The sequence below is a fragment of the Anopheles marshallii genome, chromosome 2 (genome assembly GCF_943734725.1).
Source record: "Anopheles marshallii chromosome 2, idAnoMarsDA_429_01, whole genome shotgun sequence".
Classification (NCBI taxonomy): Eukaryota; Metazoa; Arthropoda; class Insecta; order Diptera; family Culicidae; genus Anopheles; species Anopheles marshallii.
The window spans coordinates 91,191,782-91,205,769 of NC_071326.1; the positions used below are offsets into that span (position 1 = coordinate 91,191,782).

The window sequence follows — 13,988 nt, forward strand, 5'->3', positions numbered from 1 at the left end:
TTTTTCAGGTAAGCAGAGCTATACTTGACTAGATAAAGATCTATTTAAGACAGGATTAAAACAAGTTATTTTAAGTTTGTGTTAAACACTCATTATGTATTCAATGCTTATAATAAAATATAAAAAGTCTACTACATCCGTACAGTCTGCTTAGGAAAAGAACTCCTGTTGAACGTGCCGTGGTCTGGTCGATAGGTTTGCATGGTTTGGATAGAGCTATTCAGATATTTCTATCCTGAATGTATAATTCTTGTTGGCAGATATGTTTAGGTTGAAGTTTCAGCAAGCTTTTCCACTACGTAGCGGGGTTGTAGAGAACTTAAAACAGGTCCCAGCGTACTATCGAGGTATGCTTTGAATGAGCTACATTTTTGTCTGGAAGGATTGTGATAAAGGATAAAAAAGTGTTATTAAAGCTAATGTTCGCAATTTGCCGATAATTTAAAGGGAAACTTACCGTGTGTTTAGATCAAACGAACTGCCCCACAGAATAATACCATCGGATCCGGTGCTCTTCATGGCTGCCAGTGCATTGATCCAATCGCTCTACAGTTAAAAAAGATAACAGAATATAAAATTCGCGTTTAATAATGCAAATTTTACAAGATTTTTGGATGAAATAGAATAATAGCATAGTAATAGTAATAATAGAATGGCATATCAATTCGAGCATGCGCTGGATAAGGCAAATTGCAAGGAAAGCCTTGTACCATTTGCAAAAGCCGTCGTAATAGATATTAAACAAATAAATAAATATTGCTTATAACTGTGTGGTTGATTTTTAAAGTAGCTTTGGAAGCTACATTTTATTTCAAAATGTCTTTTGGCCATGATTAAAAATCCCTGTTACAATAAATGATTAAATAACAAAACAGGACGATTTTTTAATTTCAAATTGTCAATTCTAAATCCAAAGATTAATTACCATGACGCATTTAGATGCACATAAATAACAAACAAGGTTGCCGGCATGCAAAGCAAAAAAATACGGTAATGACAATTATCTAGAAAATGTATAAACACACAAAAAAATGCCACGGCACGAAGGTCCCCATTGAATTTCGATCCAATTTAGATGTTTGCACACAGTTGGTTAATTCGTTCCGACAGTTTTGAGATCTTCCTTCTTTTGCTTTTGTGTTTAGCCATTGGATGTATATAAAACGGGGCTTTTTCTCGCACCTTGAGCAAGGTTGTGCTGAGAGCAAGGCATTATCCATGAGCAGGTACTCGAAAAAGTGCAATTAGAAATTTGCATTTTCCCTCAGGGGCTTAAACCGACCAGATATGACAAGACTCACCAAAGGCACAAAAAATGGGCGTTGTGGTGTAGCTTTGTTTATGGAAATATTAAAGAATTTTCCCTCTTCCTAATGGATAAGGCTATGACAGTTTTTTTTACGATCCGTACTACATTTGAACAATCGTGCCACTGTGTTGCGTCATTGCACCAAGCCCTGCGCACATATTTCAGGTGGTTCAGTAGAAATTTGGCATATTTTTTTTTTCAAAATACGAATAGAAAAAGCAATTGAGTGGCACTGACTTTTTCCGCAACTTTAGACACTCGTCGACGCATCGGTCGTAGCCCGGCACTAGTCTGCACTCAATTTCATCAAACTCCCAAACGCGAAGAGCGTCTATGATGATCTCTATGATTTTTAGCTGAATTTCCCATAGATTGCAACTCTTCACCATGTTCGCGTTTCCCTGTACGAAGGAAGCGCATGGTAAGGAATGGCGTTGGCTTTGGAGAATTTAACAAGTTTATGCGAACCGGAATAGGGAAGTAGTGAAAATAATTAAAAAGTTCGCCAACAGCGCACTTTGCTTCCTCCCGGAATGGGGTTTGGGATGTGCACGCGTTTCAAGAAGCAAACACGACCGGAAACTGAAGAATGCATAAACAACAACAGCTTACCATTGTGCCGGCAGGCCTGTTATCAACTAACGCAACGCTGAAACATCGTCTCTCCTAATAAGACTCCTGTGTGCGACCGATTGTGCCCATAGGCTGGTGCCTTTCTTGTAGATGTCAGATGTAGTCAAGGAAATTAGGCATCCGGGTGGACAAATTCGGTGTAAAACTCTTTTGAAAGACATAATTTGTGATTTGGAGCCTGAAGGCTCACGTCACGATCACGATTATGAATGTTGTTTCATTATTTGTCAATCAAAGTTAGCAACTACACTTAAAGCCCGTCAAAATATTATCTCGTTGGGCAAAATGAAACTAGCGCTTGGTTGTGCAGGTAAATAAAAGGAAAGAAGCCAACCTTTCTTGAATCGAGTGGAAAACCTTTGGTTCTTAAACAAAAAAGGAATTTCCATTTCTTGCTCTTTCTTGCTGCCAGATTGCCAACGGTAAAGGTCAAAGCTTTGCGTTCTCTTTTTCTTTTCTTAACTTTTAATGCTGATCAAATCCTTTCGGGCGGGGATGTTTTCGATATGGCTGGAGCGTAATTGAGTTTGGCGCAAGTTTCCGGTGACCTTAATCACAGCGTACTTTCGCTAGCACTTACTCGGCACGGCCCATGCTACAGATCTACCAAACCCAGACTAGATGCTAAGAAACAAGTGTATCGTCACTGGTAAAAATAGGTGGTAGTGCAGTTGCACTTCCGGAGACTTTTTTACATAACCTGCCATCAGTTTTATAGAAGTGCCCTAGGTGAACTATGTTATCATTCGCGTTTTATAGTGGTTCAAATTTGAAAGTAGTGAGTCATTCAATATGCCCGGATCCCAACATCTCATCTAGGAATGAATTACCTTATAGGAATCTATTTGGAAAGTTATTTGGGTAGTTTTCATATTCTTCAAAAAAAGGAACGAAAGTATGCGACGTGTGAGAATAATCTATCGGACGGATAATATTTTCGTTTGAGACAGAGCACATCCTAATGTTGATGCATCACTTCGGAGAATAAGTAATGGTATATCATAACATCTGCATCTCACACGATCCACGTACACTTTAGCTCTCTCAACTTCCATGTACGTCACATATGTAAATCACGTATGTAAAATAATATCATCCTTCCGGGCTTCCTTCCTTCCTTTCGCAGCTCGTTTCCTTTTTGGGATATGGTGTTTGATCAATATTTACAACGTCCGTACTGAATGGAACGAGTATGTAGCAACAGGTAGCAATCAAATACCCAAACACGCTCCATCCACCATTCACCATACACAAGCACGCAGTTGACAACTTGTTGGCATTCGTAAGTTGCAAGGATGATTTTTTTGGTTTTGTTACCGAGCTGGTAGATACTTCGTGCATGATGCATGAGCCATTAGGCTGCACTTTGTTCAACTTTGGTAAGCGTTTTTTTCACGCTCTTTAGCATTGGCAGCTTGTTACAAAGGCATGATCCAGGCGTTGTGGAGTTGTTACCATTGATACATCTTGGGACGTAAGGGTTTAGAATATGGAAAGACATTAACTAAATACTTACCTCCGTCAGGTACTGTATACTATCGGTATACACATAGCGCAGATAGGTTAAAACCTTACGCCGGGGTTTTGACCCGATGGTACGTTGCGCTACGCGAACGGCTTCTCGAACTCGTCCTCTAATTAGTTGCTCTCGTTCACTTGAAGATAGTTTTTGGCGCAGATAGACGGAAGGGAAGATAATGTCAGATCCATCGTACAGCCACATAATCCTAAAAATATTTAATTGTGATATATTAAAACGTGCACTAATAGTGTAGTGCAAAATCAATATTTCGCATTTCTTCAACTCAGTGTAATGGAAGGTTTGAGTTATGCCATTTAAACTTAGACTTTAGAACAATATCCAAGTTGTGTTTAGAGTACGTTTTCCCTTTTAAAGAAACTTCTTGAGGAAGTTATCAAAGTGGGTGTTATGAAGTGATTAACAGAGAGAAATTCTGGGTTATTCTAATACTAAGCCATAATCATCATCGAAAACTAAACGATTACTAGATATTCTTCATTTAACGTGGAAAGGTGCTTTTACATCTGCATAATACCAGCCATGTTCCAATTCTTTACTCTTTTTTACGCAATAATCCTATAACAACCACAATAAAGAGGCTGCTCGTTTGCTATCTGTCGTACAACTCTACAACGTGGAACAATAAACCAATCCATTCATGTCGGTATTACCACATACAAAAAACTTCTCCAAGAGAGAGAGTGAGCCATAAATTGGGACAAAGCTTCGCACCGTATTCGAACGAAGCGTGAAACGACGAGCACATGTGATGTGTTGAAAGTTGGCGATAATTTATTAATTCCTCCCGCACGGCCGATTTTCGGCGTGACAAAAGGTGCGCTACCTGCAAGGGAATTCACTCACGTGTACCCACCTGAGAGGTTGGGTGCGTGGTGGTGGAAAATCCCTTTACGGTACTGCTAACACTATCGGTCTCTTTGCCAGCATCGGAATAGTACAGGTCGATGTAAAGCAGACGCCACTTTCGTGCAAGGATAACAAACAGAGCCACTCGTTCCACACAGTCCACAGTCTGTTCGATTCGTTGTTTGGAGAAACACGTATAACTTGGATAGTGCTGCTACATGGGGGTAGTTTTTATGGTTGGATTTTGGTTGTTGCTATAGTGGAAGAATGATAGGAGAATTTCGGACTTTGTCCGCTGGCGTTACCGGTTGTTTTCTCGCTGCACTTCCGGTGAACAGTTTTCCGAACGACCGTTCGCTCCACCGTTCATGTTGAAGCAGTACGGAAATGCATAGTAACCCCAAGCCGCCAGGGGTCGCTGCTGTCTGGCTAGAAGTAGTGTTTGCTCCATAAACTCGCGCCCTGTTGCTTCGAAGCGTCGTGTTGCCTGTGGAAGAGAGAGATAGCAAGACGTTTGAATGGTGGCAGTAGTGAAATAAATAAATGAAACAAAACGAGGTGGAAAGTTTTTCCTCTCAGAGCTCCCCCAACTACTGTTCGTTTAAATCGGGATGAAACACAGTTGTGTCGGTCTACCCGGTCCATCCCGAGGGATGGGTCGTTTTTTTTTGTTTATATGGGTTCGAATGAGGTTCATCCCGGTGCCATGTGCTCGGATACGTACACGATTTGAGGTTATGTTTTTTTTACAGCCGGCTCGGATAATATACGACTCTAGGACACTGGGGCCAAGAACCCGAGGCTTTTCGTAGTATCGGGCACTGTTTTTGTTGATTGTGCTGAACTTTAGAGTAAGACAACTCCGATGGGAAAGGAGCTCGAGTCGACAATTTTAGTTCCACTACCGATCGGTTCGCAGGAAACAAAGGTTAGTAGCAGAAGTGGAGGAGCAGAATGAGACAACACTGCCATGATAGGAGCACCATAAAGCGCATTCGAGACGAAATGTGTGTATGCCTCGGTGAAATATGACCACCGGATGCATGAGCTTCTGGTTCTGCAAACACGGGTACACTAGTGCACAATGCACAATTTTGTGCCTTCCATATGGCAGAAAGCAACCCTCGTAGGTCAGGTCAACGGGAAGACTTTCATTTGAGACAATGGAAAATTTGCTTCAAACAAGAAAAAAAAAACAACAAAAACATAATGACATTTTAGTGGTCCGGAGATAGCAAGTCTTCAGTAGCTTACGTTGTGGAATAAGGGAAACTGGCTAATGGCATTCATACTGGGTAGGAATTCTTCGGACCGGGATCGGGTGCTACCAACAATCTGTTCCCTTTCTTCGGCTATTCTCTTTCGCTTAATTGCTGTATGGTGTACGTCTGAGGTTTTTTGGAAATGTTTTCAATGGAGACGCATTTAAAGCATTCTTGTGGGTGCACTTTGTTGTGTACTAGAAATCCATGAAGAAATATTATTTAAGTGATCTGTTTTATGTTCATTATGCATGGGCAAATCATCAAGAGCTTTTGCAAATGTATGTTTGCTAATCGGTAATTTATTAAACTTTCAGAAAAAAGTGATGAAATTATGGAATAGCAATTTTGAATAACCCTTCTCGGCGCAATTAAACTAAAGAATTAAATGAGAAGCATTCAACTAAACAAAGAGCATGATCTACGATTGTTAATGCTTACAATAATAGACCAGGCCTTCTTTTTCACTTTGAACCTCAAATCCAAACATTGGTCTCCACCTTCAACTACGACGACAAATAAAACCGAACATCAGCTTCTTCCAAACTCCCTTGGTCATATTTTGCTGTTAGATGGTCCCGGAGGTGATTCACAGAAGCAGTTTTCACAATTTGAGACGATTTTTTTTTACTCGGAGTCCTGGGTGTCCTGCTATACGTATGTATTGAGCCCGCAGCTTGAACCAACTTCGGACGGTGACTCTGTTACTTGACTACAGTGGGGTGTTTTTTTATACCGTCCATTCTCTGCCGAGTAATAAAACTAATATCGTAAAAGATATTAATTAAGTTTTATTGGACTCCCCGTCGGTGTTTTGTGAGACATTTGATGGTGGAGCGGGAGCAGTATCGCAGTACGAAGGTATACCGTGTAAGGGTTGTACTGGTGGGAAAAGTTTATCGGAAAGTGTGAGTTAGAGAAAAAAGCTCGCTAGTAAGTGGAAATTGTAATGAACTGGGAAGAGCAGGAATATTGAGTGCCAGGAAGTGAACATCCTTAAGGCGTTTATGAAGTGCCCACGAAAGGAAAATGGAAGTTCATAAACAATTGGTAAGTAACTCGGAAAGGTCGAAAAGTTCAAATATAAACGACCTTCCGATCGGTTTAGGGAACGTTTCTGTGTGAGTGTGTGTTTATGTGTGCGCTATCGATTTACACTGCCGTTATGAATTATGTGGTTAACATTTATGAACAAAAAGTAAGGACTCTGCTCTAGCTCTTAATGAATGTTATTACATTTTTTTTTGTAGGTTGAAACACTTACACCAAACCTTAATTGGGGTTGGCATGTACGGGGATGGTTAGAATATCTTGACACTAATGGAACCCAGTTACAAACACTCTAATTATTAGAAAACATTTCATTAGAAAGCCGAACCGATTGTGGTTGGGCTGTGATGAGCAAATACCATGCAGATTAAAATTCACATCCATTTCACCATCGTAAACGAAAATGACCCTGTTCATCAAACCGCAGCACCGTCGAGCGGTTTTTGAAGTATACCAAATCATTTTGGAAACGGCAATAGCTAAACCGGCGGCGTGCCAATTGCATACCAGCAGGCGAATTTACATTCATGTCCTGCTGATCGCGGTTTTTTCCTCTTCCCAGAGTTTGTGGTTTTCTTGGGTGAGACAGGAAAAATGGTTGGAAATGTAGCAAACGGTTTAGTTTTCGAAATTCTTGCGCTGTAGTTATCTGTCGGATGTCCACTATTATGAAAACCAAGCCTGTCAAGCCTGTCTCTCGTTTGGCAGTTTGGCGCACAGTGGATGACAGTTTGGAGTAATGAAAACGTGGAACAAATTGAATCGATTTCACTGACCTTTTATTTGTGAGATATGCAAGACGTGAAGCGTGTTCCTTTACATCAAGGGCATCACTGGAAATTATAAACCATGTTTAATCTATGTTGCAAAAAGGGGTCTCTCGGGTATTAAACGTCAAACTTTGATCCTAATTTATGCAACGGTGACGAGGTAGATCGTAAGTTTCAGTTGAAGAATTAATTTTGTTAATATTTTTTTTCTTTAAATAGAAATAGTAATGAACCTATCTAATGACAAACCCATTGGGTACTCTGTCCAACACCCGGAACAATGCAACGCAACATGGAATGAAAACTAATCACGCTAATCCAATAATCCTTCGTCGCTCAATTATGCAATTCAAATGCTTTTTTCCTTGATTTGGAACACACAATGGCCACAATCTGCCGCTGGTTCCGTCCAACGGGTCCGGGCATAATGTAGGCTTGTGCAGATCGCATTTTTTTTCGCACCAAAAACCGATCAATGTCCGGACGGTTCACTGTCGAAAGCGATATCCGGTCCATCGTCCATACGCCCCGGGGAGTCCTCGTCCGGGATATGATTTTCATTTTCCGGTTTATTAAACTTTCCATACTAGTCTGGTTGTTTTTTTTTGTTGGTTCACGCCAGACAAAACCAATGTCCAGCCTGTGCAAGTTCGATTAAGCAGTGCTTCCATCATTTTCTCAATTCCGTTATATGGAATATGGAACGATCGTCTCAGCAGAATGAAAAGCGTAACGGAAAGCGTTAAATCTCACCGGAATCTTATGCTATGCCACACAAAAAGGACGGAAAATCGCAATGAACTATGTTGAGTTGGGAAATGGAAAAATTTTGCTCATCACCTGTGAAAAAAGCTTTCACCAACGTGTAGAAGGTCGGTTTGATGTAGGATTTTTTCCCAGTTGCTTTTCCAAAACAGTTCGTGTGGATGGAAACGATGGAAAAACTGTTCGAAAAACGACTACCTTTTTGTCACAAATGGACCATTTTGTTAAGAGATTTATTTTATTTAATCCTCTTGCGTTATGGATGACACCGAATTGGAACACAGAAAGTATTAAAGGGTTATATTTCGACGAAGAGAAAGGCGGAAAATTGGTGCTTGGGAAGTTAGTATTTCTAATCCTTCCAGGAACTCAAGGATTCATTCGTCACCGTACACAAGTCATGTGTCTATGGCCGGGAATAGCATCAACGAATTGTATGGAATTTGGAATGTGCGCATGAAAGACTACCAAAAGAGAAGAGAAAGAACATAACTTTCTTTCCTGGAATGAAAAGACATTGAGCAAATATTAAGCACCTTCCCGGTTACGTGTTACACGTCAGAAGAAACAAGGTGACAGAGTGCAAAAGTTTTGGGCCTGCAGCCACGTGGAATAGTGATGAATTTATAACGAAGCCTAATCTAGTTGTACTTCTGTCATGACGCGTTGCTTATTCGTTGTATTCGTGATTGATGGGTGACAAAACAACGTTGTCCGAACAATTAATTTCCTTACGACTCTCATTGTGACGATGCTATGATTAAGCTGTGGATTGGAAGATAGTTTGCTAGATTATTGCGGAAGATCCATTGCCAATGATAGAAGACGCATCAAATCGGCATTCGACCTCACGAGATAGATGATAGATAGATGCCAAGTTCACAACACCTAGCCTACGGTGTGTTAATCCCATTTTACTATTCCGAAACATTATTGCTTTTGTTCAATCATTGTGAATAACAATTTGACAATCAGCGTGATTGTTCAGTAAAGTAAATTATGTATGACTTTAGAATTAGAAAATGGTAACAATTCTTCGAACTCTTACCGCCATATTGTAATCTACTTTCTGTAAAATACTCGTTTACCTTTACTCGGAAGTTACTCTTTTATAGTTTTTTTTCATAAAATACATTTTCCTGCTGGTTATTTCGAAAGGATTTCTCATAAAGTATGTTCCTATAACGAATTTCACGTTAGTGAGTTACAGCGAAAAAAGATCGGTGTAGTAAACAAATCATCTGGGAACCCAAAACCGACCATCGGTTAGGTTACGCATGATTTCCGCATATTTATGATACTGTGAAGCATTTGCAACGAGAGAACCATCTTCATCCGTGAACTTGTTTTGGTCATTCTGGGCATTTCCGTACCCAAGTTAATGTGGTTTTGCGCATTCACTTTGTTTGCGCTGGCAAAATGTGCGGGCGTTTCCGACGGTGACCCTTACGGCCACTTAGCTTGATGACGTCGATGATCGCCGGGTTTCAGTGTATCCCGCAATCTTGCGTACCTATGTTCATTGAAATATATCCCCAAAAGAAAGTGAATGAAACGACAAGGCAGTCCAAATAACGAAACGCCCCGAAGTTCTGGTTAACATTCTATTTGATGCAGCAAAATCTTCTTGTTTACTCCCTTTTAGCAATTATTTATGGGAAAAGGGGAAGGATACCCAACCAGTTTCGATTATTGAGCTGAACGGACAAATGGGCTTGAGGTTTTTCCCAAAAAAGGCACCACAAAAGTATCTTATTTTCCGTCTTAGTACCTTACTGCATCCCATTTCCCGTGCAAGAAAGCGTGCTTCAAAGGGTTGAGCGCCGGGTTTTTAAAAAGCTTCCCCAGTAATGGGTTCCCATTATCGGTCGTCACCGTGGAGACGGTATCGTTTACCAGAGAAAAACAGTTAATCTGTTTACGTACCTCCCGCTCGAGATGACTCGCCGACCAGTACGGGTGACGTTCTTTTTCGATCTTCACTGATAGATCTTTGTACGGTTGCAGCGAACCAAAATTCTGCCGATAGATGGGTCGCCAGGACTCGAAGTCGATGATGCCAATACCTGGAAGGTTTTGCGGAAAGATTATAAAAAAACAGGTCAGGAAAGCGTGGACAGCAGATGGTTTTAGTGTTTGTGAATTTTAAAGAGCTGATTTCAAGGTAACTTACCACTGAAATTACGATCCGGTACCAGCTCGTTCAGATGACGTTCGAATATCTCGAGATGTTCGGTCAGGTTCCCTTCCTGCGGGACGCCACCGTTACGCTTGTACAGCGTTTTAGTGGACGGTTTCTCAAGCAACGCCGGAAACTTTCCTGGGTCATACAGTATCGAGACGGCATTGCCTCGGAAGGTATCGTTTTTGTTCTGCACAACGGAATACGTTCGGTTGACATCACCAAAGTCGAAGCCAAATTGATTGCACATAAAGGTAGGTATGTTCCAGTACACTTCGAAGGATCTGTTAAAATAGTTATGAAACAAACAAAACAATCCATCCATATAAACCATATGTTTATTTAATGAATTAAAATTGTATTCATCGAAATGGAATATGAGTCTGCATAGTGGTAGAATAACCGCTGTTCCAATAAGACCCAACACCCAATAATGAAGGTTGTCTGTCATGGTGCTGATTAGGAAAAGATTAACAAGATGAGCTTTTGTCAAAGCACACCTTATGGATGACAGCTGTCAAACAACGATGCTACGCTAAGCTTGCTTTTTACGTCAGTATTTCGTTTATTGAAACGCATAGGAAACTCCATTTTTCAAGCTTGCCTTTTCATTCATCTCTCTACCGAGATATAAAAAGCCTACCGCAAAACTTTGGACCTTAAACAGGGACCAGAAAAGCAGTATTTATAACTCACAACGACAAACACATCTATTCTTGGACATTATTTATAGCACTTTCTTCTCGAAAGCATAAATAATAAAGGCGTTCAGCAACCTGCTTGATGCAAGACCTGGTTCCTGGGCTAACAGTTTATCTGCGGATGTAATTAGATTTCCCACCCACTGCTGGGTGGCACAAGCGGACAAGTGACGCTAGTACGAAGAAACGGGTGCATTAATTCATTATTAATTTCGGTTGTTTAATTGTGCCAAATTTACTTCAATTAAGATTATAATCCACTAGCGCACTGACGTGGGAGGCGCTCGCGGGATATTAGTTTGGATTGGGTGCGCTAGAAGGTGGGCTGCCGGAAACGACGAACACCCACCGGCCGTTGACGGTCCGGAAGCTACGGTGGTTTTTAAGATTTAATTAAACATCGGTAGCATCTCTCGATGTGATTATGTGTGTGTCTTTCATTGCTGGCAAGGCAGGACCTCATCGTGCAGAAGCTATCATCATTCCCAACGGCCGTACCAACCAGCCAGCGACCATCCATATTCTGGGAAATTACAATCGACGTCAACGTGGCACACGGAACCTCACCAACGGAACCGTAGCACCAGGTTTTTACAGGGTGCCGGAAGCGGTTAACCTCCAAAGTGATATGTTTTTTGGTTTCGAAAAACGAGTGAGGAAGTCTATGCCAGTTCCACCATGCACAAGCGCAACTCGATGATAGGTTTTTGGTCTGACAGTTTTGACATTGTAATTAAGTGGCGTTAGTAAGTTCTTCTTCCTCGACACGTTGCGTACGTGGAGCTGCTGGAAACTATTGGTGTGCCGCAGGGCAGGGCACGAATGCAAACCGGGCCGGAATCCATTATGTATGCAGTTTAAGCAAAGCGTTTCCGAACTTCCGACACAGTGGTCCATTTTTGCGCTGTTGTTTGTGCCACACTTGATAAGGTAGCGAAGCAGCAGCTGGTAATTTTATTTCGTTGCTTCGGATTAGCTCGAGTTGGTTGAATGTGCAAAATGAGGTGTTTTTACTGTAGTGTTTTTCGCAAACAGTATGTTCGAGAGCTCTATCTTTCAGCTCCACAATGTCTTCATTCATCAAGAAACAAATAGGAAAACTTCATCATCAAATGCTTCTCTTGCAAGTGCTGTTGACATACTGCAGTTGTCGTCACGTTGTCTAGAGAAAACACACTGGGAAACATGCTGGTGGGGTACAATGGAATGGTACGAACTCCGATCCTAAAAACCTCCGAACACAAAAACAAGCAGAACAGAGTTCTGGCTAGTGAATGATGAATGAAGCATGATTGAATGAATGAACGACGGGTTTGCAATACATATTCCAAGTTGGTAGTGCAAATGAAGAGTTAACTTTGTCGTAAACAAGGCACTTGGAAGAAGGTTACGCTGTGGTAGATGCTTGCGTTGGAAGTAAAATGTAGGTACGTCGTTGAATTATAACATAGAAGGAAAGATATGTTCGGGAACATCTGGCTGAAGTTCAAACTAATCTTGGTCGAAAGGTTTGTCATGATGAAAACTGCCACAGACAGCCACAGACAGCCACAGGCTGTATGACTGCGTCAGCCAGTCAGTGAAATTAACTAAAGAATCGATAATAAAAAAAGTAAAATAGACTTACTTGATTGTGACGAGGTTTTGCAGCAAGAGTATCGTCCACAGTTTTGCAAAATGTGTGCGTGTTAGAAGGTAAACCATATTGTTGCGGATGATGATGCTGGTTATTTTTTGTTATAAAAATTGTATCACGTCGCGAATGAAACGGAGAGAACGCTATTCACTTATCGTTAATTATGGCCAGTACGATATCTGCTAGAACTGTCTATATTTAAAAAAAAATGATAATCGATGATGCTCGCCTCAAGCTGTTTGTTTTGATTGACAGAGTTAGTCAAAGAGATTTCTCACAATTGTGCTCAAAGAAATTGCAGCTTTTAGCAACGTATTCCACTACATGTCTGTTGCACTTGGGGTTGAAACTATGTCACTCGAAGCTAGACTCGAGGCTAAGACTGATTTGTAGAATAAAATAAAACACTTGGTTAACTTCACAGTGCTTCGAGCGTAGATGATGTATAGTTTCGTTTACTACACACTTCACCAACTGAATGATAACAACACAATTGATCTTGCTGTGCTGTTGACGTTCGACAAGTTAGCGCAGAACTTCGATAAAACAGTGAGTGCACCTCTAGACGTGCACGCCGTCTGGTCACTGCTTACATTCGCACAATTTCCGGAACTACATGCCAATAATGCGCTCCGCTACATTCTGATTCATCTTCTACGGACGCATTATCCGCAAATCTCCGAACAGCACCAAAGACCGTACGCTACTGAATCACTACTCACACTTTGTCCAAACCCCTCATCAGCTCCCCGGGAGAACCCATTTGCAACTGTCATTTCGAATCACATCCTGCCTTTCGCATACGCCGAGTCACTGAACGTTTTCGCATACCTTGCCCTCCGGCGTGACCATATTAAAAATCCATTAGACAACACAGCTGCCCCGTGGGTGTTCTCACGGCTCCTCACAGAACTGTTCAGATTTGGGGTCGTGGCTTGTATCGCGCGCACAACACATGACACGCGCTGTGTGTGCGGTGGATGGCGTGCGTGTCTGATGGAGGAATAAATTGCGACCGCGTTTGCAATCGAACTGAAGCTAACCGCACGCAGCAAGCGCACAAGACACGTCGATCTTGCGCGCCGATATCGTAAACGACGACGCAACGCTGTCTGTGGCTGCACGTCGTGACACTTGACGCCTAGCGCCGTTACGAACCGACAGGAGTGAATGAACAAAAAGGGGTAGAACAACAAAAACAGCTGGTGCCCGCGCGATCTAGATTACTTGGTGCTTGGTGGTTAAGAATCGAGTCAAACGCGGTGGAGACCCGGTTCTTGACGATCGATCG

General features: G+C 41.6%; 1 protein-coding gene across 1 annotated transcript; it reads right to left on the bottom strand.

The window, feature by feature from the left end:
- Positions 1-266: 266 nt before the first annotated feature.
- On the bottom strand, positions 267-12,765 carry LOC128709129 (hyaluronidase Tab y 2.0101-like). The gene is made up of 7 exons (XM_053804114.1): positions 12,689-12,765; positions 10,352-10,644; positions 10,105-10,244; positions 4,637-4,818; positions 3,459-3,669; positions 458-546; positions 267-375 (listed from the first exon to the last, which is right to left on the bottom strand). The coding sequence occupies exons 1-7, from the start codon at positions 12,763-12,765 to the stop codon at positions 267-269; spliced, it is 1,101 nt and encodes a 366-aa protein (XP_053660089.1).
- Between the last annotated feature and the right edge of the window lie 1,223 nt (positions 12,766-13,988).